This window comes from Phyllopteryx taeniolatus, chromosome 17 (genome assembly GCF_024500385.1).
Source record: "Phyllopteryx taeniolatus isolate TA_2022b chromosome 17, UOR_Ptae_1.2, whole genome shotgun sequence".
NCBI lineage: Eukaryota > Metazoa > Chordata > Actinopteri > Syngnathiformes > Syngnathidae > Phyllopteryx > Phyllopteryx taeniolatus.
Genome location: NC_084518.1, coordinates 2,763,885 through 2,790,164, shown reverse-complemented (window position 1 = coordinate 2,790,164; position 26,280 = coordinate 2,763,885). Strand labels below are relative to the sequence as shown.

Here is a 26,280-nt window from a genome sequence, read left to right as displayed (position 1 = left end):
CGTGTCGACTGTCTGCGCGCGGCTGATAGCGTGAGATGCCTGGCCAAACTCCACCGAACCCGTCCCTGCTCCGTTGGCCTGCTCGGTTGGCCAAGGCCCCGTCGTCCTCCACAGATGCAATTCAGTTTCCACACAGCGCAGAACAAACTGTCTCTCTGCATAAGCCCCAGTTTTGTCTAGAGAGGGTGATGGCTGGAGACGTCAGACCAGACAGAACCCCCTGCCTGGGGGTCAGAGGGCAATCCAGAACAAGAATCAGCCCGCAGCCAAGCCAGTCAAATGCTGGCGACCACCTGCAGAGTGGTGCCAGAGACGGACGGCTCAGGCCCCGTCTGGGGCGTCTGTGTCACGGTAGTATTAGGAACAGCTCCCACTATAAACTGGTAAAGTTCTTAGCACTGTTTATTGATTTATTTAGCGTGTGTTTTTAATGATTTGTATTTATGGACTGCACTTTGTTTCTGCAGCGGTTGGTTTTTAATGTTCTTCTAGTTGAGTTGAGAATTACAGCCTCACAAGGGTCCATTTCTACCAAGCAGTCCAGTTCACTTTTAAACAATACTCCCAATTTCCATATTCAAGAAGAGTAAATAACAACTCCTTTTTATTAGGTGCACCAATGGAGTTCACGACGATACCTAAAAGATGGAGCGTGTCCATTCTGCACAAATGACGGAATTCCAATGAATCAATTATTCTTTCTAATCGCCACTTTTTGTTTTGCTCTGTTGCACTGATAAGGTGTCGTTCTATCTGCCAGCTTGCCCTCGATGAGCTGCGGTGAAACGAAAGCTGTGGCAAGCCGAACGATACGGGACTGCTTGGTGGAAACGTGACATGAAATAGATCCACGTGTAAATGTGCGAGTTGCTGCGAACAGTGGTGCTGATACTGACGGCTGGCTTTCCCCTCCCTCCTTGCTCTGCGCTGTAAGGCAGAGTGTCAGCTGGGGCATTACCATAGGCTGACCTTTGCCGCCGCACTCCCCACTGCAGCGTTTTCTGACATTCAGGGGCGCTATGGGGGAGACAGGAAGGGGGTGGACTGATGGCCTGGTGGCTGTTTTTCGCCTGTAGTGGGCTGGTGTCTGCGTGTTCTTTTAACAGACAGTGCTGGCTTACGCTGGCGTTTTATTTCCCGCAGCATCAATCAGACTGGCTTGTCACCGTTTTGGGTTTCAAAAGACCGAGCAGAGGCGGCGCTGTATTTGATATGTGGTTTTCTTCCAACCTGGGCTTGTTGTCAGAGAGAGTGCTGTTATCTTTATGTGAAATCTTGGCACCCTGATAAATGAGAGCTGGATATCCTGCCTGCTGACATCAAGGCGCTGTGTACCTAAACTCCTTCCAAGGCTGAGGGAAAAGAATAACATATCCGACCAATTCAAGTTAATGCACGGTGACACAGTGAATCGCGAGTAGGGGTTGCTGCCATATGGTGGTCCAGGCTGCAAATCAGAAAGCCAGGGAAGGGAGGAGTGGCAAGCTCAGCAACTAGAAAGGGTGCATGCGGCATCAACTGCTCCAAACAAAATCTATTGCAAGACTGCGGCTTTTCTCCCTACCCTCTGCCCCCTACCACCACACTGCCACTGTGCCCCTGCAGCACCCCAAGGTGCAACAATCTCGGGTATCGGTGTTGAAGTGGCAGCTTCATTAAGGCTTGTTTGTTTCCTCCTCTCGCCAGGAGGATTTAAATGAGCTGTCGTCCTGACCTTTTTGAGCTCCCGCTTTTTAAAGCAAGTTCAGCCCCCCACGCCCCACCCCCAGTCCTGCCACCTGCCCTTTCTATCTTTCCACCTCTGTCTCACTTTGTCACCCTTCCCTATACTTGTCTCTTTTCGCCGCATGGGCTAGAGAACCCTCTTAAGCCATTACTGGCATGCCAAGGTTGTTTTGTGGGTAATTGCTTTCCTCATAGACTCTGTTTGTCTGCACACACTTGCTACACTCCGCTGATGCCACGCAGTAAAAGCAGAGGGCACCGACTCTTTAGACTTAATTTGCTCCCTGACTGTTCCTTCGTGCTGATTAAGCAAGCATCTGTGTTGTTTGGAATCCAGCAGTAAGCCAAGTGGAGCATGGCTAACGTTTTCTCCCTCTCTATTACATCAGGGTTATTGCACAGAGTGGCAGGCATTTATTGGAGCTGTAGCCTCATTTCTTTTCACTCTTATCCTCTTGTCTAATGTCTCCAAGACAAACGGGTCAGTAAGACCGCAGTATCGATCAGATACTAGCTTGTCGGCACGAGGCCTCGTGAGTGTGTCCTTCTAAAATGTACAGGAGTCATCAATTTGCTCCGCTGTGCTATTTGTGGGAATGAAAAGGTAAAGCGGAGGTAGCAGGGTCCTACAAGCAGACTAACACGCCACGCAAAGAAATGTGGGGACTCCATTTAAACCTGCTACCCCATCAGGCTCATTTTAATTCAGCGGTCGCATCAGCGGATGTTGAATTCAAGTTGTTAACGGCGTCAAATGTCACCTTACCTGTCGCTGCAGGTGCGAATTAGTGTGTAATTCAACAGACTTCCTAAGGTGTCTGCCTGTGGGGATAAGTTCTTTTAATCAGCACTGCTCCTGTATTGCTAAGCAACCTAACCAACCCCCCGTTTTTTGCTTTCTCTTCGCAGTGTGAGGAGAAGTGTGTGCCCCATGTTGCATTAGTGTCTGTGTGAAATGCTGGCCTGTCTGCCAGGGCCAGGTGACCTCCCCCTCCAGCATCTCCCCCACACGCAGATGAACACTGGACTTCAGAAATGTAAGTCGAGATGAACTGCCATCACCATCCCACACAGCAAACCAATCTGTTCCAATCGTGCCATCACATACCCATGCCAGCCTTAGCTTGGTTCGTCTTTTAAACTGTGGAAAAAACACTGTCCTAAGATTCTGGGATTGCAAATCCTCCAGTGGTCAACAGCCGATCATTTGCCGGGCTACTATTTTGGAATAGTATAAGGAGTAACGATTCGATTCTGATTCAGAAGTCATTTGTTACTGTCAATACGAATAGCAATTTAGAGGGTGAATCTCCCAAATCATTCACCGCAGTAAAAATGACGAGAAAAGTTTGCAACTGCCGTGTCGTTACCAGATACAGTGGTGTGGAAAAAGTGATTTCTGATTTTTTTTTTTTTTTGCACGTTTGTTACACTTAAATATTTCCCATCGTCCCAAAAAAATTCATGTTTGTCAAAGATTGCAACATCCAAAGAACTGCAGGCCTCACTTGACTCAGTTAAGGTCGGTATTCACTGACTGCGCCAGAAGAAAGAGACTGGGCAAAAACCCCCAACCATGAATTCTGCTGTCTACCAAAAGGAGAATGTCCGTCCGGCCATTTGTTCGTGACATCAAGCTGAAACGAACTTGGGTTCTGTAGCAGGACAATGATCCAAAATCCACCTCTGAATGGTTGAAGAAAAACTAAATGAAGACTTTGGAGTGGCTTTGGTGACCTGGAGTGACTTTAGAGTCCTGACCTGAATCCTATTGAGAAAAAGGTGCTTCATGCTCGAAAACCCTCTAATATGGCTAATATGTCTCTCACATTTGAAGATCAGTTATGTTAAAGATTGGTATGATTGAACTAGGGTTGTAATGGTTCACAGATGTCACGGTTCAGTATGTGCCTCAGTTTCACTGTTGGGTACAACAGGAGAAAGCAACAAAAAGTCCCAAAGGGATAATTCTAGGTTTCGTTTCATTTATTTGCAGCAGACACTAGTGTAAATAGTTGAAGTAGGACATACAATTATAAATAAATATAAGATGTGGAGTCTTTATGTACAACTTAAAGGTAAGCTTAATTGGATTTCTTTAAGCAGGTCAGTCAAATGAGAACAGTTTGCCATTTTCAATGCTGACCTGACTGCAGGCAGCAGGGCAAAACAGGGCCAAATAAAAGCAAGTACAAATACATATCATAAAATCAAAGAAATACATATACAACAAACTGTACAATGTGGTGATATAGTTAGATATTTACTTAAAATATTACATTAATCAGCGCATATGGTGGTTAAAGTGTTTCTAACAGGCTAAAAACAGATGCACCGATCATGTACAATATCCTTCAGTAAAGTTTTTAAAGATGCTTTTGGGATGAATGAGGTGAGTTCAGGGTTTGAAGTTTCGGAAAAAAAAATGTCTTGGTTGGTCTACATTGTCAGTTGTCAGGGCAGACTACTCAGGGGCACCTGCTGTCGCTGGGGACTGACGTGGCAGGTACAACCTGGTCAAATTGTAAATAAAACCTGCTCTTTTTTTTTGCCCTTGTTTTACTCTGCTGTGTGCAGTCAGGTCAACATTGCAAAAGAGAAACTGTTCTGAATTGCCTTACCTGCACAAATAAAGGTTGAATAAATAAGACATGGCTTAATTTGGTCTTCTACCCGCAAGAGGTTTTGAATGGACTGCAATCCACTCCTTGTCGCCTATAAAGGGCAGCAGCCACTCAGAGGGTTACGTGGTCATTTAAATGAGGCTCGAGCACGTACGATAAATACTTGTATACAGAGAGTCCTGCACAACTGGGCACATAGCTGTTGAAATGTAAATGCCAATAGCTTCAGTAATATCATTAGTGCTGTTTGATTTCAGATCTAGAGGCTTCTTAAAAACATTGGGGAGAAGTTGTTGGGCTTGGACACGTTTTCTTTTGTCTGGCACGGTGACCAGCATATCTGGATGATGCCGTCTGATATACAGTAGCAACCATTTCAAGGGGGACATGCTTGCCATATACATGCCAAAACATATATTTATTAAAGTAGTTCATTTCCTTTTTACCACAAAGGGACAAACCTGATGTCTTCCTGTGCCAGTTTGATTTTAGCAATTAGAATTCTGAAAAGCATTTTGTAGGGAAAGGGCATAATAATCGTAGTTTGCAGTCAACCTTCAAAGACCTGAAATGCGTTTTGTCAAAATAAAACCCCTTTTCATGGACATTACCTAAGCTTCCTTAACCCTCATCATATATGTACTATAGTAGTGCACCATGCTTTTCAAATCATCCACATAAATCAGTCACTTGTCAGACATGGATTACAGCTCACGCCGTGATCCATTCAATCCTAAAAAGTACCTCTCTTCCTTTTTTTTTTTTTTTTTTCCTTCAGTGAAAACTCGGCGTGACCCATTTCTATAGAGCTTTTTTTCTCGTAAAAAGCTCGTGCTCATCAGGACTGTAATTTCAGAATCCCAGTAATCAGCCAACCCCCTGGGAGATCAGCAAGCATGAGGGAGTCTGCTAAGTGCCAGCGTCTGTTGCCTCACTCAGGCGGGCTTGTGGCATGGTGCCGCCATCAGCAGGACTGTTTCCCTTTTCTCCTTTTGTGCTGCTCACCAAGACGCAGCCAAGCTCACGGGGTGAAAGTGAAGTTCAGTTTGATTTTCTGTCCAACTCTATAATCCCTTTTTGGTGGCGAGCGTGCGTCACACAGTATGTTTGGTTTTTGATCTGTAATTTCAATCTTTTTTTTCCCCCCTGCATTGTCATAATTCTAATGCCATCCGATTTTGTATCATTAGCAGGATAAAGCGGCACAGAAAATGGATGGATGGATAGCAGTCACGGTGCTGCAGCAAAAAAAAAAAAAAAACCCTCAAAGCTCATTTAGATCCTGTTGCAAACTATTCAGAAATCTATCTGGACATCAATTTAATTTGCTCTGGTCCGCGCAGCAATACACTTTATATGTCCATCTGTTTTCCGTACTGCTTATTGTGTTCAGGGTCTCGGGGGAGCGGCCAGTCAGTGACAGGGCAATTGTGACTGGGGCATGGATGGGACATGATCCCACGCTAGCCGCGCGACACTCTGCCACGGGAACCACTACACTACCAATGGCCTGACACCACCACTGCAGACTAATCGGCTTCCAGTCCCTGTTCTCAGTTTACACAGAACAACACACCATGGTTTTGACATTCCTGGCCTCAAACGGCTGTATAAAAGACACTTGCTTGACCACGCTTTAGTCGTCACTTGAAATCAAGTTGAAGACATAATGAGCTCCTACTTTTGTTGCCATTCGAGCACTGCCCTTCTGCTATAATCCCGCCGAGGCCCGGATTCTGTCTTTCACACTTTCCGCTGCCTCTATTTTTACCAAAAGCTCCAGACCAACAGGCTCGCTACGCTTTACCGCGACTGAGACTGTGCATAAGAGAAGTCTTAAAAAGTTACGAGCTAGCAGGTTGCTGTCAAAGGCGAGGCCGGAGCAGCTGCTCTACTTATCATCGGGAGTGCCTGTTCGCAGATGATGGCTGTGAAAGGCATAGGCTGTCCGAGGAGTACATCAGGTGCGCAAAGATACAACGGGGTCATTAAGCAAAGGGCTCATCCTGCAGGCAGGATGTCTCAAATACCAGGAAATGGCCCTTGGTCCGCCATTCTACCAAGCAGAACAAACAAGGAGCCCAGCAGGGCAGATTATTATTATTATTTTTTTTGCATCTCACAGAGATCAAAAGCAGCCGTCTTTTTTCTACTCTGTAAGATATTTTCCTTTTTGATGATGTCACTCTTTGACCCTGTCGGCATGACATGCTGTGTTCAGCTGCTTTTGACGGAGGTGGCTGCATGCGTAGAACTCAATTCAACAGTCTAATTTGAAACTGAAGCTTCAGACTCAATTTCCTGCTCCTGAGTGGAAATTTGCAATTCACAGCAGCGTGAGTGCTCCGGCCCCCTGCCGCTTAAACCATGTTCAATAAAAACAGTAGTTTGAATAAAAGAAGCCCCAATTAGACCCTGCTGACGATGCACTTGTGTGCCAACAGCGGAGTAATTAACACATGGCCAAACTGGCCCCTTTCCCCTCCTCTCTGTTGGAGTATGTGCTTAGTTGGAGATGTGAGATGATGCGCCTGTCGCCACCAGCAACCGCCTGCAAACTTCACTCATATCCTCATTAACCCTCCCTTGATACTCTAAACCCTTCAATTAATCCAGGTTTGAGGTGAAGGTTGAAATGCTAATCAACACTTGCGAGCACACACAATCTACAGCCTGGCCTTTTTACCCAATGTACAAGGGATTATTAATTTTCTGGAAGCTTTCTCTGATTTTCTTAGTTTGCAATATTTCTGCCAAACTACTAGCTAACGCCACTATTTTCATGTTTTGCTGCGTTAGCAATGTAAAACCCCTTTTATACTTTAATACTTTATGGACTGTTTTTTTCCCCATTTCAAAGTTTAAATTAAGGCATGGGCCTCTCCTAGTATGATCAGAATCAGAATCATCTTTATTTGCCAAGTATATTAAAAAAAAACAAGGAATTTGTCTCCGGTAGTTGGAGCCGCTCTAGTACGACAACAGACAGTCAATTGACAGAGAACACTTTTGAGACATAAAGACATTGACAAAAAACAGTCACTGAGCAATAAAGGGTTGCTAGTTGTCTGGTACATTTATTTTTTTGACAATTGTGCAAAAGATGCAGAGTCCTCTAGCACTTAGAGCAGTTCGAATGACTAATATTGCAATAGTCCGGTGCAATGACCATTGTGCAAAGGGCGCCGAGACTTCAAGGAGTGTATGCAGTTTAAAGTGACGAGTAGTGCGATAATCTGGTACAATGTAGATTGTGCAAATGTTGCGGATACTCCTCAACCAGTGTGCAAATGGGGCAGATGCTACTCTGGCATGCTGTGATGGTATGGGGCAGTGTTAGTGCCAATGGTGTGGGTAACTTAGACATCTGTGAAGGCACTATTAATGCTGAAAGGTACATACAGGTTTTGAAGAAACATATGCTGCCATCCAAGCAACGTCTTTTTCATGGACGCCCCTGCTTATTTCAGCGAGACAGTGCCAAACCGCATTCTGCACGTGTAGTAAAAGAGTGCGGGTACTAGACTGGCCTGCCTGCAGTCCACACTATGAAGCGTAAAATACCACAACGGAGACCCCGGACTGTTGAACAACTGAAGCTTTACATCGAGCAAGATTGGGAAAGAATTCCACCTATGAAGCTTCAACAATTAGCGTCCTCAGTTCCCAAACGTTTATTGAATGTTGTTAAAAGAAAAAGTGATGAAACACAGTGGTAAACATGACCCTGTCCCAGCTTTTTGGGAACGTGTTGCAGCCATCAAATTCTAAGAAAATAATTCTAGCTTCCATGTTAATGATTATTTGCTAAAAACAATCAAGTTGATCAGTTTGAACATGAAATATCTTGTCGTTGTAGTGTATTCAATTAAATATAGGTTGAACATGATTTGCGAATCATTGTATTTTGTTTTTATTTGTTTAACACAAGGTCCCAACTTCATTGGAATTGGGGTTGTAGATAAGTTTGTTTTTTGTGACTTCTTCCTAAAATACATTTTTTTTTAGCAACAAGTCTGAGTACCAACGACTGCCAACAAGAACCAAAATCATTTTCATTGTTTAATGTAGTAATAAAATGCTTTTCTGGCACTGTTACATATAATACAGTAGAAGCAATGGCTACTTTGACTTTGGACTCGGACGGTCTTTCTTTATTCGGCTGTGACGACGTCGGACTCTTCCACTGAAGGCTCTGGCGTTTGGCCTCCAGGTCGTACTCGAAGATCCATGACTCATGACCTGTGATGACTCTCCCTAGCAAGTCATTATCACTCACTCTGCTCATTGCTTGACAACCTGACACAGAGGATATGTATATAAAAGCATGAGGAAAAAGGTCGAATGGCTGCAAAGAGCTAAGGTCACAGTTATCTACTCAAGGACAATTACATTGTAGGAGAAAACTAATCGTCTTGCGACGCCAATCCTTTACAAACAATAAACACATTTTCCGCTCTTTACAGCAACAAAAATATCAAATGAAAATATTGTATCCACAGTGGCAGTGCTTTTTCACTTCTAGACAACCAAAGTGCATTTGTCCAAGTTGGCTTTTATTGCCAAGCCCGATTATGTACTGTATGTTGACACTGTGAATAAGGTGAATACCATTTAGTCTTTCTGCAGTCAGCTTTGATGTCACAAAGGCCGTTTATCATCCGTAGCGGTTGACAGGTGAAGTCCATCGTCACCGTGTGTGCACTTGCTTGAAGGTGTGTGCTTCCATCTGTGTTTGCTTACGCTGGCATTTATTCAGTGACACGCATTTGGCCTATGTGATGGCGGACGCTAGCTCTAGGGCCTTGGCCCAGACCCTGGCATTAATGAGGCTGCCATCAGCAGGCTGGACACTTAAGTCACAGCAGCCCGCCTCCCCCCGCCGCCCTATGCGGGCCCTGCACATTGCTGCCCATTGTTTCCCATTCCTGAATAAAATTGGAATTAACTAGCCACTTGGCACAGTCGGCCGGTGCAGACGGGTCCGAGCTCCGGGTTCAGCCCCGTGCCTCATCCCTCAAGCCTAGTGAGACTGAGTGGAACAGCCAAGACCCTATGAAAGCACGGACTACTGCAAGCAACTGAGACATTTCACATTGCTGCTCCGTCAACGTCCGTCGCTGTCCACTTTACATTAACCGAATGGGCCAGTCTAATACTAATAAACGTGAAGTTAGTTCATTTCAATGAAATGCTGATCTTAATACTCGCGTTTCCACTGCAGTGTGTGCAGAGGAGGACGTTACCTGGCATCATTCCAGCGTGACACACTGATGGGCCGACTTGAGTTTGAAATTATGATTTGTAAACAACAAAACAAGTCTTGCTTGTGTAGTTTTGTTTCCTCAACCATTTAAACCGGTGCATCCAGACAAAAAAAGTATGCACAAGGCCCAGCACATTTAGCCAACCTCTACATGATCTTTTTTTAATTTTTTTATCCATTTAAAATGGGCTCACAAATGAACCACCTTCACACACAGTTTGCGTACAAACACCATCATTTTCATACTGTCACTTTGAGAGGTTAAATTTAGTCTTGGATGCTGAGCATGTGTAACAAATGTCTGCTAGCTGGAGCAAGCAAAGTCTCCCCGCAGATCAGAGACTGTGTCTGATTACTCGTCTGCTGTCATGTCGAGCTCGCTGCGTTTTTTTTTTTTTCCCCCCCCCCTTCTCCCCGACGCAGCCACGGCGAGCATCATTGCCGCATACCCGCTTTTTACCTCAGCCCCAGAGGTTATTCTTCACCCATGTCTACTGCTTTGTTGTTTGTTTGTTACGCCGGCATGGGTGACACCAAAACTACCAGGATGGTTCTCATGAAAAGGGGACGAGAACCTTAAACATGTGGATAGTTTTGTTTAAAACGGGGATTGTGTCAGTTGCAATGATTGTAATTATACCGTAGCTCATGAGCCATTACCGGCTATTATCAGTAGGGCCCGATACTGTCGGGAACAACAGTATGTTACAATCGCACAAAACTCCGAATGAACAGGCCGTTTGGCTCGTGGGACGTCACAGCGCCGGAAAGAGACCAAGACCGGAAACAAAGCACATTTTTTATATAGCGCATTTCATACACAAGGTAAATCAATGTGCTTTACAAAGCATTAAAAACAAAGGGGAAAAACACCTTATACACATTGAAAACAGAGGGGAAAAAATAAAAGTACAATTAAAACAGAAATATCATTTAAAAGTGGAAATGCAAATGCTCTAAAAAGCATGAGAAAAAAGGAAGTTTTGAACCTGGACTTGAAAACATGCACTCTTGGGGCTGACGTCACTTCTGTTGGCAACTTCTTCCATTTGTGTGCAGCATAATAGCTACATGCTGCTTCACCATGTTTGCTTTGCTTTGGACTCTGCCCTCCACTATTTGACCCTAATAATCAATATGGTCTTTTGCACCAATCAATTCTACGTAATAGCCTTTCCAGTCAATGATCCTTTTCTTCTCTCTCTCTCTTTTTTTGTTGTTGTTGTTTTTTTCAATCATAGGGGACACCACACAAAGGATGAGATCCACTCCGTTCCCAAGCCCTGCAGAATTGGATGCCTATGCTAAGAAAGTTGCCAACAATCCGCTCACCATCAAAATCTTCCCCAACAGTGTCAAAGTCCCGCAGCGGAATCACGTCCGGCGTACCGTCAACGGGCTGGACACATCGGGCCAGCGCTACAGTCCTTACCCTTCCTCTCAGGCCAACGCCAAGACTGGCCTCCTCGCCATCGTCAAGGTGCCCACCGTCAAAGGCATCCTCAAAGACTTCGCCGGCAGCCGGGCTCGCTTGCACCCCGAAGTCATCATGAACCACCTGAGCGGCGGACCTTACCAAGTGGCTTCGACCAGCACTTTAAACCACCACCACCACCTGACTCTGCCAAACCTTCCCCAACCTCAACAGAGCCTAGCCCTGCAATCCCAGGACGCACCTCAGACTCTCCAGATGCCACTCGCTCAGCAACAAAGCCTCAGACATCCTCTCCCCATGGCCCAGCACTCTCAGGGCCCAACTAGACTGCAGACTGTCTCTCAGCACCCATCCCTCGGCCACCCGCACGTCCCCTCTGCTGTCCTACTTCAGCAGCAGCAGCAGCAGCAGCAGCAGCCGCCGCCTGGCCTGCAGGCGAGCAGAAAGCTGCCAGATGGCGACGCACCACCTAACGTGACCGTCTCTACCTCAACCATTCCCCTCCCTATGGCCACGGGGCTGCACCAGGGCCGCCAGCCAGACCTGAGCACCATCATGCACCAGATCAACCAGTTCTGCCAAGCTCGGGCCCAAGGCGCCGGGTCGGCGTCCGTGTGCGAGGGCCAGATCGCCAACCCCAGCCCCATCAGTCGCAACCTGCTTATCAGCGCTTGCTCCAGGGTGTCCATGCACAACAACCCCGCCGCCGGCTTCCCCCAGCACAACTGCATGATCGGCCCTCGAGAGAAAGCAACTATCCCGATGGGGGCCCACCCTTTACCCAGTGTGACCATGAACCACTTGCCTTCCAACCACACAGATCTCAAGCAGCATCAGCACCCCCAGCAGCAGCTGCAGTTGCAACCCAACACACAACAACAAAAGATGCGCTCTTGGAATCAGCATCAGTTGAGCCATGTGCCCCATATTCAGAACAGTTGTAAGCAGCCTAGCAGGGAAGCCGCCTTCCACTTCAAGGGAATGGGCTACCCTGCCGACATGTGCGTGGGTCAGCCGTACATGCTGAAACCTCCTCTAGATAGGCCAACCCCCTCTCCGCCCGTCAACCACAACGGCATGACGGGCCCCGTGGCCCACTACCCAAACGGTCACTACTTCCAATCCCACGTTTGGAACAGCAGCATCCTCCCTACACCCAACAGCGACAGCTCCGGCTCTCAGGACGTAGCCATGCCATTCCATGGAGCGGGCCCGGGGGGGTGCGCCGCAATCGAATGCGGGCCCCCGGGGGCTCCCCATTACAGGCTACCAGCGAGCTCCTGCACCTCCTCTACCCAGACTAATCTGATGCAAACCACAGATTACATGGGCGGGGACTTCCAGACGCCCTACTTCCGCGATCACAATCTGGGGTTAATGGGCAAGATGCACAGGCCCCCTGTGAGCAGGGTGGGGCCGGAGGTCGGGGATGGTAGAAGCGCTCTCATCCAGCATCCAGGGTACAGATAAGCTATGGCCTTGTCTCCGCAAGTTATCGACCCCCTTTGTTTAGTCTTAAGAAAACACGATAACTTGACAAAACTGCAAATCTTAAAGAGGGTAAATGAATATATTTAATTCATGAAGTAAAATAGTTTTTTTTTTTTTTTTTTGGATCAATCTTGCAAGTGATCAATTGTTGTTTTTCTTTTTTCTTTTTTTGTTGTTGTTAGTGAATGCTTCCACCTGGAACATTTAGGATTCACGTTCCAAAGCGCGTTGGCGAGTCTACTGTCATTCCTGCTTTTTGCTCCACCATACATGTGTGTGCCTGGGTCTCGACAGATCCTGTGTTATTTCCACTTCACAAGTTTGTAAGTTTTCTCACGAGCAAATAAACATGTCAATCCCTTTGCCGAAAAAGAGCGGCAACATCTATTGTTGGATGCGCTGCGAGGAACTTCTGGCTCCGACTTGTCTTATTGGACAAGGAAAGACTTTTTCTGTGTGTAATAATCTTGTTTGAGAGAACAGCCGTAAAAGTGTGTGTATGTATGCAGAGCTTTTACTATTTTCAGATGTAATTATTTATTTGTGGAATAGGACTATTAAAACTTGATTCCTTGCCGTCGCATAAAGACAAACGCAATCAGGTTGTTTGTAGATTGCAAGGACCCAGCAGGGAGCGTACGTGTTGCCATGGTGATGTGCTCTGTCCTGCTTCAAATGCTGCAATGAATTCAGGTGTTTTAAAAACCTCGCGGCCAGGATTTGGTTACGAGGTTGTGAAAAGTTTTGAGCGGAAAGCTTGTAAGCGTTAAAGATGGCCCGAGGCAAACGCTGACTTTCTGCGGCGCTCAACATAAATGAGAACACTCCAAAAGATTTGTTAGAAAACACCATTTTCAAAACACTCATACAATGTGGACAGGTGCAAAAGGTTTCTCTCCAGTGTGTGTGTGTTCTCTTGTCGAATGAATGCCCAAAGTAAGCTGGGATAGACTTCAGCTCAACTGTTGAGCCCGTGACGCTAATGACAACTAAGCTGTATAGAAAATGGATGGATGGAGTACACGCCAAAGGAAGTCGAGCAGACCTAAATTAGATTTTTTTTTTTTTTTTTTTTAATGTATTGTGGTGACATTGACCAGGGATGTGTATCTTCATGGGATGGGCAGGAGATGGATTTAAATGCAGTTGGCGTCAAAGGGAGTGGTTGGCTGTTTGATTTGAAAACACTTATGTGGAGAGAAAAGTAACATGACTGGTTCTTGTCTCCCCACCTTGTAATTTACCGCATCTCCACAGTATCCACAATAATTCAACCACATGAGTGCAGCCATCATCACAATTAAGAAAATGCTCTATGGCTGTTTATGTTGAGCGTTGTATTGGGGAGGTGTGTCATTTTCTTTTACAAAGCATTTTTTCCGGGAAACCATGACAAATGTATTACTTGAATGTGGAGATAATTGGTGTTGAAGGCGATACAATAGATGTGAGTACATAGTGTTACTAATTTCACGTGGGATCGAACTAAGCGCAGTTGGATCCCGAGTGGAAGTGTGGTTGCTACTGATTCTGATGTGAAGACCAAATTGATCACTTGCAAGATGACAGACAGAAACAAAGCAGACTTTTTACATTGAACAGCAAACGCATTGTTTATTTTATTGTACACTGGCTTACCTACTAGACTACTGTAACATTTAAACTTCAATGAATGTGTGTGTGTGTGTGCGCGCGTGTGAATGTGTTTATTTGTGTGGTCATGATGACACCCATGTTTTGTTCACCTACCAACCCCTAAAAAGCCTTAATTGTTTGGTCCTCGGACTTTCCTCGAGCATGGTTTTCATGAAACCCCCAAATAATAAGGATAAGGAAGACTGTGGTAAGAAGACAACAAACACAGGGTTTTGTTTTGTTTTTTTACCCTGGTCTTTTTATTTTAATTAAATTGTATTGACTAGACAGAGCAATTCCGTAGAGATTTGTTATGGGAAGCAAGAAAAGGAGTGATATGTTAATTATACAATATATTTTAGCAGTGTGTAGTTACTGAGCTGTAACATTTTTTTTCCCCAACTTTCAAAGCTTCAGTTTTGCAGTTGTGACTATTTATAATACTTGATTTGCTTATTTATGTTTTTTCCCCCCTCCTGTTCAATTGCTGTGAAAAGGAAGAAGGTCATCTTTCAAGACGGATCAGAAGCAAGCGCGTGAGAGTTGTGCTACTCTTTTTGTAATATTGTAATAATAAAATAAAATTCTAATTTATGCTTTCGTATGTGTCTGAGCCATTGTTTGGATTCACGGTGCATCATTTACAAACGAGAAAACAATGGCACGGCATGACTAAAAATACGCAGGTGTTATAGGCGGTAGCACCGAATGTGATGTTTGTCACACTAATTGTAAGCGCACTCTCACGCCATTGGCCCAGGCCCGCCGCCTCCAAATCGAGAGGGGAAGTCGAAGCGAGCGGGTGCTCAATGAAGCTTGTCTGTTTGTGACGAAACGCACAGCAAGATGGCAGGATCAGGACCTTTGTGATCACTCTTGCTTAATGGCCATTCTGATGCTACCCGAACACGGCTTATACAATTATTCATTTTTTTCCACTAACAACGTGCGTTGTTGCATGCAAACTAAAACTTGTTATTGAACAAATATTGCCTTTAAAGATCCAGTTGCATTTGTTAATGGCTCCATTCCCAGTGTGCTCACACTGGGAAGTTGCTCATCTCGGTGGCCTGTGGTCCTCTTCTGTGCTCGAGAAATAAGCCTCTCCAGCTCCTCCCTGTGAAACAAAGAGGAATTGAATGGAGCTGAAGCTACAGTCTACGCATTTGATGCATTTGTTTCTTCTCCGCACCTCTGTTTGTCCGAATCGGCGGCTTGTCTGACGTCGGCCGTCGCGTTCGATCCCAGTAGCCGGGCTCCTCATTGATTTTACCCAGGTGGATGTTCCATTTGTTCCAGTTGACTTCCTCCGCTCTGCCGTGACAGGAGGACAGATGCTCCAATTGTTGTTAATGAAGAGCACAGCATCGATGGCAAGATGCATTGTCGTCGCTTCAGTGTTGACCGAAAGCAACTGCTTAGAAATATGTTGGAACTGGGCAACATTGTGTAGTAGCGGTTTTGTGTTCAAATCTCCTCCCTGTGTGGAGTTTGCACGTTCACGATGGGTTCGTTAAATACTAAACTATTGATTGCGATTGACTAGTGACGAAGCCCAACTACTGGACTCCTGGAACCTGTCCCAGTTGGGGGGGAAGGGGGGGGCATCCTGGACTGGTCGCCAGTCAGTCACAGGGCACATGTTGACAAACCGATCACACATTTACATCGATGGGCAATTTGAAGCACTGGTGTCAAACGTATGGCCCGTTGGCCAGAACTGGCCCATCAGAGGGTCCAATCTGGCCCATGAGGGATGGAGAACACATTCACAGCTATTTTTCAATAAATGTAACAGTTGTTGCTAATTTTGTCCACTGGAGGACGCACTGACAAATGTTTCTCGTCCGGCCCACTTGAGCTCAAATTGTGGCGAATGTGGCCTGGAAACTCAAATGAGTTTGACACCCCTGATTTAGTCTTCATTGAACCCAACATGCATCTTTTTATATATATATATATATTCTGTCCAGAAATAGCCTATTTTTTTTCCCCGTTTCATGGCTGTCTCCCATACTGTTCCTGTGGGTTCTTTCCACGCTAGATAGATTCCCTTTGACATTCAAGGTCCTCTCCATCACAGAATGAAGCTGACCTGAAACAGCGGCGGCGGTCTTGTTCAGAGGGCGTGCCCAGATTTTTGTCCACCCCGCAGCGAAGCCTCTTCCTCGCACAGAGTGGCAGCCTTTTCTCCATGTCCAGGATGGTGATGGCCCTCTGAGAAACATCAAACCAGAGTTGCTGAGCCTGACCTGCTAGCACAAGAACAGTATGGCTGACCTGTAGCTTCCAGATGCTAGCGCTCTCCTTGGTGATCTTCTCCACGGTGCGGTTCATGAGGGCGATGAGCATGTTCAGAAGCAGGATGTAGGTGAGGATGATGTAGACGATGAGCAGCACGTAGAAGACTTCCTTGTACTGGTAGTGCTCGGTGAACTCCATGTCACCCATGCCGATGGTAAACTTGAAGAGCTGCAGCGTGGTGTAGGAGATGTTTCGGAAGGTGGGCTTGATGCATTCCGCGTCGGGGTAAAGTGGTCCGAAGAGGCGGCCCCTCTGAGCAGTGGTGTTTTTCACCGTGGGCTCAGTGAGCAGTGTGACCACCGCTGTCACGGATGATAGAATGTCAACCGTACCGTATGGACTAAAGTATTAAGACACACCTCGTAATTGTTTCCATTCGATGGATCTCAAACGTCTTACACCAAGTACCACCTCAAAAAATACGAGCGGCTCCCACTCACCCGTGACTGTGGTGGGAAAATGGATGGAAGAGTAGTACCTGCGGAGAACCCAAAGAGGAAGACGACATAGACAAACAGGAAGCGCAGGATATCGCTGAGGATCATCTGCAAAGAGGAACAGCCATAGTTCCTCAAGGATCCAAAATCCGGAGCGATCCGAGCATCCGTGTAAGTCTACTGTACTGCACAGTCGTCGCCGGTGAGCTGCGGTACCTTCTGTATCATGACGCTGTAGATGCCCATGTGCTTGCTGCCCCTGGCAAAGTAGAGCAGGTTGACCCAGCTGAGAGCAAGACACAGCACCAGGAAGCCCAGGTACTCTTGCCTCCCACAGACGTAGAGGCCGGCTGCGGCCAGGAAGAGGACGGCCTGCACAAAGCTGGCAAAAAAAGATTAGCTAAAGCATAGCAAAGCCGGCCTACACGTTTATTTTATTACGCGTGTGTGACCGGTGGTGAGCCAGCAAGGCTTTCTCTGCTCATCTAAACATAATCAGAAGCATATTTGTTCCATTAAATTGTAGGACCTTATTCCCAACAGTCGATTCTCTTTCTTTTTTTAGCGCTTCTCTTGGCTGCACTGCTTTTGTGCCCCACTAGTTTCCAGCCCCTTTGTGCTGCTCTGTCGGTCTAATGTGCCGAGGCCTTCAGAATCAGTAGCGTTAGACATGTAATCTAAACGACTATTTCTTTAACTGGCCTGATTTCAAATTTGCCTCACAGGGCCAGCGAGCGTTCAACATTAGCATTTCCCGTCCTCTGATTGGTTGGCCAGCGCCAGCCAAATTTGTCTACCATAACGGATCCGGGGCACTCTGCACACTTGAATCCATTTTAATAATCAGCAACTCAGGTGAGTATGATGGGTTTTTTTTGTTTTCGGGTTTTGGAACCGGAATGAGGAATTTATAGCCAAATTACACGTTTTATACCCAAAATTGAGCTGGGGCTTCTCGGAAAAGTCAGAAGTTAATCAAGCATAACATCCCACCACTAAAATTCTTTTTTTGTTTGTAAAAACAACAACTACTAATTATTCACACGGTGCATTAGTGTGTCCTGAGAGATGATCAGGTGTGCCACAGGGAATTAAATTATTGCCACTTAATTTGTTCGTAATATTATTTTCGACAAATTATGTCGGTACAGGCAAAGCAGTTGCTCTGCCACTAGATGGCAGAAAAAGAACAAGAATGAACTTGTTTTTCTACCTGTTGCCATCCTTAAAATATATATTGATATATCTTTGTGACATTGTGTTCGGTAGTGTGCCATGAGATTTTTTATTCTAAAATGTGTGCCTTGGCTCAATAAAAGTTGGGCAACATTGGTCTTATTAATAATGGCCTCCTCCATGAACCAGAAAGTTGCCTGCTAACTAAAAAACAACAAGCCTGCAGCGTAGGGTTGCAATGAAACTGCATCAGCCCTGTGATCGGCTGGTGACCGTTCCAGGGTGTTCCTGGTTTAAGTCAGCTGGGATAGGCTCCGGCACACCCGTGACCCTAATGAGCATAAGCGCTATAGAAAAGGAATGGATGGAACTCCATCACTATTGTGATGTTTCAATACATAATGATCAATGTTACTCACAAAAGGATGTCGTAATATCCATCAATCAGCAAGGTCTGCAGCTTTGGTCGTTTCCGCTTCATATCTAATAACTACGTATAAACACATACCTCGATTATACACTTAGGCGAAAGACATTGTACATTGAGCGACTGCATATGCAAGCCTACATACCCCCATGAGAAAGAAATAGAAGTTTGCCAGTGTTATCAAGAGCTGCCCTGAAATATACAGGTAACCTGTAGAGCTGTGCTCCAGAGGGAATGGTGTCTGAAGACAGAAAGAAACCCAGAAAATGAACACGAGGTGAGTCTGGTCACCGAGACGGTACATTTCATTAAGAGTCTTGGGCGGCCACCTTTCCATCCTTCTTGTTGTAGGCCACTGCGGTGAAGATGAGCAGGTACGCGAAGTAGACCAGGAAGTTGAGACAAAACATTCGGCCTGCAAACCTTTTCCACTTGTCCTCCAGCAGTTGGCGCAGAGGTTCCGTCTGGAGCATCTCGTGGCGGTTCTGGGAGCAGACACGCAACATTTCAAAGCAGTCGAGACTCCGGCTGCGCGGATACAGTCCTAGCACGGCTACTCGCAGGGATGTCGCTGCCGTAGACCAGTATCTCCAGGACCGACTTGTCGTCCACGGAGTCCACCGAGGCCAGGTCGTACAAGGAGCTCTGGACCGGACCGTAAACCCACTCTGTGAATTTACGAGACAGATGTTTGGTGTGGCTCTCCTGAAACTCCCGCTTCAGGATGTGTGCGAAAAGCTGCAAAGAGGCACACAACATGTTTGTGATGGCTCACAAGAGGGGGGAAAAAAGTCATATAAGAATTTTGTGGCTCTTGAGTCTTACCCCGCTTTTTCCAGTCTTAGCAGCCAGTTTGAGAGGGGTCAAGCCATTGTTGTTTTCGATCTCCTCCAAGTTGAGTTTGGGTCTCAGCCGCGCCGTGGTGGTCAGGATGCGGTCGTACATGCTGGTGATGAATAAGTCGGTGTTCTCCTTGGTGTTGTCAGCCACCCCCACCAAGGCGTGCAGCACCGTGTTGCCCCGAGAGTCGGCCGCATCCGTGCAGGCCCGGTGGTGCTCGTTGTCCATGAGGAACTCCGCCACGTCGGGCTGGTTGGTGCATGCTGCCAGGGACAACGGTAGCTCGCCTGGGGACAAAAACAAAGAGCAATGTCCTTCACGGGCACTCGACTAACTTTATTGTCAGGACTTCTAAAATGGCATCTCGGTGCAGTCCAGGCAAACACTATCATTTGCAACACACATCAGTCTACATGACAAATAGTAATAGTGGGTCTGTGGTGGCACCGTGAGATTTCTCCAATCCAGCAAAGAAAAGGTCAGAAAAAAGTTGTAATAGTAGTTAAAAACTATGAAAGAAATATATATTATACTGGAATGACAATCAATGACATTTCTTGTCATGTAAACAATTGAAGACTCGGGCTACTAAAGTCTTACTACTACTAAGTGGTTAATAGTCGTGGTTTGATGAACACAAATGGTAAATTATGAATCATAGAACAGTCCACATGCTGTATGTAGTGACAGCAGTGGCCACTCCCCCTTAGTGCCAAGGAACTACTTGAAGTGAGTTGAGGAGTTTCAATTAGAATAACAAACAAAGTGCTTTGCTGCCGTCGTGCGTCCTGTTGTTGCCAAGGAGCTATGTCGATGTAAATTGAGGGGATTCATTTCGACAAAGGTAAGGCTTTGCGTCATTTGAACACCACAACCGACATTTGCGTGACGTTCCACAGGGGGCGCTCCTCTCGGGCACTCACCAAAGTAGAAGCTGGGGCCGTCACGAGGCTGGAAGAATTTCCCAGAGGCTTTAGCGTGGACGTCCGCTCCTTTGCTGAGCAGAAGCTCGACATAGCGCAGACTCCTCCGCTCGATGGCTATGTGCAGTGCCGTCTGCCCTGTAATTCAAATGCAAAGTCACAAACTTTCTGGATTTTGCTACTGCGGTTGTGTTTCGTTTCCAGTCACTGATGGTGTAGTCGGAAAGTGACTGCAGGCAGCGTGGGTTCAGTTCCAGTAACTGTGTGAATGCTCTGCCTCTATATGTGCCCTGGGATTGACATGGTAACCGGTCCCGGGTCTCCAAATCACTTGGGGTAGGGTGTCCAGCTTCCCATGACCCTGAACAGGATAAGCGTTGAGAAAGAAAATGGATGGATGGATTATTCAAATCCCAGTTTACCTTTATAGTCACTGTCGGTGTAAGCTGCATTGACAAACTCTTTAATGTCGCCCATCCTCTGTGAGATGTCTACTAAAAAATCAACAGCGGGGTTCTTGCCGTCTCTGAGGTGCAGCAGGGCCTTCATCAGGGCAGTTTTACCGTACGACTGATCTGCAAGTAAAGAAGCCGCAAAAGTCCATTAAGCAGTTTACACACGTCCATGCGGTGCTGGTGTCTTAACCAGGGCAACTGCATCCCGATAATCGGCCATATTTTCCCTCCTTTCCAATCGAAGTCAGCGGATGCCTCGGAAAGATTATCCTGACCTTTTATCGTATGGTGTGGGCCGTTTGCAGGGATTTTACTTGGAAAATGGTCATTTGAAAATGGTCAATGTTAAACCTGTCGGACCACACTAATGGCGCAATAAGCACACACTTTTTCTCTTTTTCTCCATCGTGTGTGTTGTCTCTTGGTTAAGATGTTAAGAATTGGAATGATCCCACTTTATGGGGACCGGTCCCACTCACACAGCGAGTCGGTGAGTTTCTTCATGTTTTGGTGCAGATACTGGGGCAGGCCTTCCAACCTGGTGACATCTCCACTGGCCGCAGCTTCGAACAGTCTGCCGATGTCAAACGTCTGACCGTCTCGCTTGGAGTTGTCCTGATTCACACCTCGGATGCCCCTAGAAACCACAAGAATATTGGACAACGTCCGCTTCATGCTTTGCTATTTTCTCTCTGAGGGAGGGCTTTTTTTTTTTGGTTTTCCTTTTAGTACGTTTTTTTTTTTTTTAAACTCACTTTTAGTCATGCGTGAGAATTTTTGGGGTGATTTTTTTTGTTGTTGTTGTTGTAGGTGCTCCAAAAAAACACACACAACAACAACAAAAAGACAGCAACACCTTTGTGAACTCCTTAGAAATCCTAAGAAGTTCAACAATACTCGCAGTCTGTTCGCTGTGGTTGACAAGCTCACAACCGCCCCGAATCAGATCGCTCCAGAACTCCTAACAGCAGAGAAATGCAATGATTTGCTTGTTATTTGAGTGAAAAAATACAATCCATCAGGTTAAATATTAGCACAAATCAGCGAAAGGATAAAATGATACTACATCTGAAGCCACCCAGGAAAAACTCTATTAACATGTCAGAATTTGCTACAGTTGACCCAAAAACTGTAGAGAAAACGGTTCAGCAGCTGAAACCATCAACGAGCTGTCTTGACTCAATACCGTCTGACTTTTGCAAAGCACCGTCTGTGCTAGCTGATTTGCAGCAAATAATCAATTGCTCACTTCAGTCAGGCGAGTTTCCGAAAGCTCTTCAAGTAGCTGCCATTAAGTCTCTGCTACGAAATTGAAGGCTGGACGCTTCCATGTTAGCAAGCTATCGACCCATCTCAAATCTCCCTTTCATAGCCAAGATTGTTGAGAAAGTTATTTTTAACCAACTCAGCAATTTCTTGAACTTAAATGGACTTTTTGACAAATTCCAATCAGGGTTCCGAACTCATGACAGTACAGAATCTGCTCTTATCAAAGTGCTCAATGATATATGGTTGAATACTGACTCGGGAAAGGTGTCCATTCTGGTCTTGCTGGACCTCAGTGCGGCTTTTGATACGGTACATCATAATATACTGCTGAACAGGTTGGAAACGCGGGTAGGACTGAATGGAACAGTCCTTACATGGATCAGGTCCTACCTGGAGGAAAGGATTTCTTTTGTAACCTTTGGAAGTGTTCAATCTCATCGAATGGCAATGACCTATGGGGTCCCTCAAGGGTCAAAAGAGCCAAAATTGTCTTCAATTCAACCACAACAAAACTGAGATAATTGCTTTTGGCAATAAAGAAAAGAGAATTGCTGTTAGTAATCACCTGGAGTCACTCTCTTTAAAAACCAAAGACCAAGTCCAAAACCTTGGTGTTCTGATAGATTCAGACCTGACTTTCAACATTCATATCAAATCAATTACAAAAACTTCCTTTTAGCATCTGAAGAACAAATCCAGAGTGAAGGCTTGCATGTGTCAAGCAGACCAGGAGAAGCTCATCCATGCTTTTATCTCAAGTAGACTTGACTATTGTAATGGTCTTCTGACTGGACTCCCTAAAAAGAGCATTAAACAGCTGCAGCTCATTCAGAACGCTGCAGCTCGGGTTCTGACCAGAACAAAGAGGTCAGAGCATATTAATCCAATTCTAAAGTCTTTACACTGGCTTCCAGTCAGCTTTAGAATAGATTTTAAAGTTCTGCTACTGGTCTATAAATCGCTAAACGGTTTAGGTCCTGAATACATGAACGAAATGCTAATGGAATATATAAACCCAGATCAACAGACTTGGGTCAAATAGTGGAGCACAGAGTCCAAAGCAAACATGGTGAAGCAGCATGTGGCTGTTATGCTGCACACAAATGGAAGAAGTTGCCAACAGAAGTGACGTCAGCCCCAAGTGTGCATGTTTTCAAGCGCAGGTTCAAAACTCTTCTTTTCCCCCCCATGCTTTTTAGAGCATTTCCACTTTTAAATATTTCTTGTACTGTACGCTGTCTTAATTGTATTTTTATCTATATTTTTTTCTCTTTGTTTTAAATGTTTATAAGCTGTTTTTTTTCTTCTTTGTTTTCAAATGGGGCACGGTGGGCGACCTGTTAGAGCGTCTGCCTCACAGTTCTGAGGACCCGGGTTCAATCCCCGGCACCGCCTGTGTGGAGTTTGCATGTTCTCCCCGTGCCTGCTTGGGTGGCTTTTCTCCGGGTGCTCTGGTTTCCTCCCACATGCATGGTAGGTTTCTTGACAAGTCTAAATTGCCCGTAAGTGCGAATGGTTGCTTGTTTGTATGCGCCCTGCGGTTGGTTGGCGACCGGTTCGGGGTGTCCTGCCCGATGATGGAGAAGCGACTCAGAAAATGGATGGATGGATGTTTTCAAATGCTTTTAATCATGTAAAGCACCGAGTTACCTTGTGTATGAAATGCGCCATATAAATACATTTGCTTTGCTTTGTTGTGGGAGTTTTTGGTTTTTTTTGGTGACTGCGAGACCTTTTAGATGTTTTGTGTGAGAGGTTTGGTTTTGTGTGTGAGAGTTTTTTTTTTTTTTTTTTTGTACTGTAAGAGTTTTTGCTGTGTGTGAGTTTTGCTGTTGTTGTGGAGTTTTTTTGGGTGACTCGAACATTTTAGCTGTGCGCGTGAGTTTTTGGGGTTAGTGTGAGACATTTTTGTTGCGTGTGAGAGTTTTTTTAAATTTTATTTTGCGTGAGAGTTTTTGAGTGTGATTTTTGTGTGAGAGGTAACTTATTTTCAGCTTATATGGCATCTCATAACTGGGATTTTGATTGTTTTGGTTTTGTATTTTCTGTTAGTATTTAGTATTTCTAAAGAAAAGCGCGGCACTGCAAAGTGTAAATAGTCGAAGTAAGCTTCGTTGAAGCGGTACATAACAATAAACGGGACAGAAACATGAGGCAGCTATGTGGCTGTGTTCCAATGATCCGTACCGTTACAATAGCTTTGCTCAAAGTGTAATATAGGATAGTAATCAAGACTTTTGCACGGTACTGTTTGCGATGAGGATTTGACATGGAAAGGAGAAGCTCACTTGTCAAAGTTGAGGTTAAATCGTATTTGAGGTTTGGTCTCTTCCATTTCCTCCTGGTAGTCTGTGTCCATGGGGGCTTTGGGCGCCTCGTGGCCCACACATAAAACAGAGCCTAGAACATCTCGTTTCGGCGCCACGCGTCGTTTCCCGGCCTCTGTCCTGTCGTCGGCCTCCAGAGAGAAGGCTGACGTCTCTGACTTCTTCATGTCTGCAACAACCACAAATGAACAGGAATGCGTATTCAAGTGTAGCGGTGCTCAACGGTGGAACGGTGATACGCTCGTTTATATCGCTGTCAAACTCAAGGCCCGAGACTCTAACTTGCCCGTAGGTGTGACTGTGAGTGCGAATGGTTGTTTGCTTGGATGTTCAGGGTGTACCCCGCCTCCTGCCCGATGGTCGCCGGGATGGACTCGGGCACGCCCGCGACCCGTGTTGAGGTGAAGCGGCTCGGGAAATGGACGGATGGAGGGATTCTCATCCTTTTGTTGCAAACTTGAACATGCAGCACATCTCACATGACAGTACTGCTCCCTGCTCGTGTCACACTTGTCATTTGATACATCACTGTACTTTATACTTTTTGGGCATTTGCTTTTGCACTGTTAAATGTATTGCAATGAAAAGAAAAAAACATTCTGTTCTTTACAAAGTCTGAGAAGCGGAATTGTGTGTGTGGAATGCGGAGGAAGCGCACAGTGAAGTGACCGTGACCGCAGGGAATCACCTCTGCAGCAGACATGTGATGCTTGCCTGCCACTGACTAACAAAGAGTTTGTTATTAGGAAAAAGAAGATGTTCATGACCGCTGCGCGCGCTGGTCGGGCCGAGGACGCGGCGTACAAGCTATCACATCAAATGAAAAACATTCAAAAGATCAGTTTAAAAACATATTTTATTCACACAAAAGAAGGAAAAAGATATGTGATTGATAGCTGGAAGTCAGATTGTTGTTGTTCCTGTTTTCTATTTTAAAATGGAGGAACGGATGACTCAGCATGGAAACCGACATCCATTAGAGGAACAGAAGAGCAGGCAAAAGCTACATGAAAAACATTGGACTGAATCTTGCATCTATGTTCATTCAGTCCTGAAACATAAATAAACTTGTTTGGCTCAATTTACTGTTGTGTGCGCCAAGGCGCCTTCTTCTGGTCGGATCCAATAATTAGGTCTGAAATAATTGTGGGTGGGTGTCAATATGAATGGAATAGATGGAACTTATCAAGTATTGGGAAATGAAAAAGACAAAAAAGGGATTTAAGTGAGCAGCACTTCTCAACTAATGACCGCAGCTCAATCGGTCCTGGTCGAAAAGGATCTCTCTGGATATCTCGATATCAATATTTGATGTGAAAGGACTCACCGCGGGGTTCCGAGATTCAGCTTCCCGATGATGCTCTTCTTCACATTAAAACAGAACAGCGGGTTCACCGTTGGGTCTGCTGGGGACAGCCCAGTGTGTTTATTGGGTCCAAAGATGAGCAGGAGGAGAAAAGGGGGCAAAGTCAGCCACCCCGCCCTGGAGAACATCATGTGGAGCTGAGGAGGAGCAAGAGGAAGAGGAAGTGGAAGAGGAGGAGGAGGAGGAGGAGGAGGATGCATCGACCGCATCACTTAGGCTCAAGCTGGTGCTCACTTTTTGCGCTTTCAAGTTGAAAACAGCTCTGTTATTGGGGTGCTCATTTGCAGGCGGCCTCGAGCTGAGAGCTACTTTTTACATGTTGCCTTCAAGTACACAATAAAGTAAAAAAAAAAAAGGAGAAAAACCTTCATTTGAGTTCACTCGATACCCCAACTATAAAAACGTACCACTCTCGAGTGAGTCTTTAGACACAATAGAGCAAAATGATACAAACGCTGGCAAAGTTTGCATTTACATTTGTATTATTTGACACTTGCATCCTCCGGCTAAGTGAAGAGACAAAAATGTTGAATGGAGAGTTTAACAACAAATATTTGCCATTTGCGTGGGGAGTTTTGTA

At 45.6% G+C, this 26,280-nt stretch overlaps 2 protein-coding genes across 7 annotated transcripts in view; one reads left to right on the top strand and one right to left on the bottom strand.

Annotated features, from left to right (window-relative positions):
* The window catches only part of fam222ba (family with sequence similarity 222 member Ba), a 39,157-nt gene extending 24,381 nt beyond the window's left edge, over positions 1–14,776 (top strand). For all 4 annotated transcript variants that reach the window (XM_061752565.1, XM_061752566.1, XM_061752569.1 and 1 more), the window contains 2 exons: positions 2,635–2,762; positions 10,857–14,776. In XM_061752565.1, the coding sequence (XP_061608549.1) occupies positions 2,681–2,762; positions 10,857–12,520 (1,746 nt within the window). In that variant the 5' untranslated portion in view covers positions 2,635–2,680 and the 3' untranslated portion in view covers positions 12,521–14,776. The remainder of the gene's footprint in view (positions 1–2,634; positions 2,763–10,856) is intronic.
* Positions 14,128–25,837, bottom strand: trpv1 (transient receptor potential cation channel, subfamily V, member 1). 3 transcript variants are annotated; one of them, XM_061752551.1, is made up of 17 exons: positions 25,662–25,837; positions 24,621–24,790; positions 24,296–24,503; positions 21,218–21,375; positions 20,706–20,858; positions 20,284–20,421; positions 19,346–19,647; positions 19,082–19,258; positions 18,850–19,005; positions 18,666–18,761; positions 18,513–18,583; positions 17,134–17,299; positions 16,959–17,025; positions 16,457–16,782; positions 16,272–16,393; positions 15,369–15,490; positions 14,128–15,293 (listed from the first exon to the last, which is right to left on the bottom strand). In XM_061752551.1, the coding sequence occupies exons 1-17, from the start codon at positions 25,829–25,831 to the stop codon at positions 15,217–15,219; spliced, it is 2,679 nt and encodes an 892-aa protein (XP_061608535.1). In that variant the 5' UTR covers positions 25,832–25,837; the 3' UTR covers positions 14,128–15,216. The 3 variants fall into 3 exon arrangements, with proteins under 3 accessions (XP_061608535.1, XP_061608536.1, XP_061608537.1); XM_061752552.1 differs by lacking the exon at positions 20,706–20,858; XM_061752553.1 differs by lacking the exon at positions 24,621–24,790 and having other exon boundaries at positions 25,662–25,799.
* Positions 25,838–26,280: the final 443 nt, after the last annotated feature.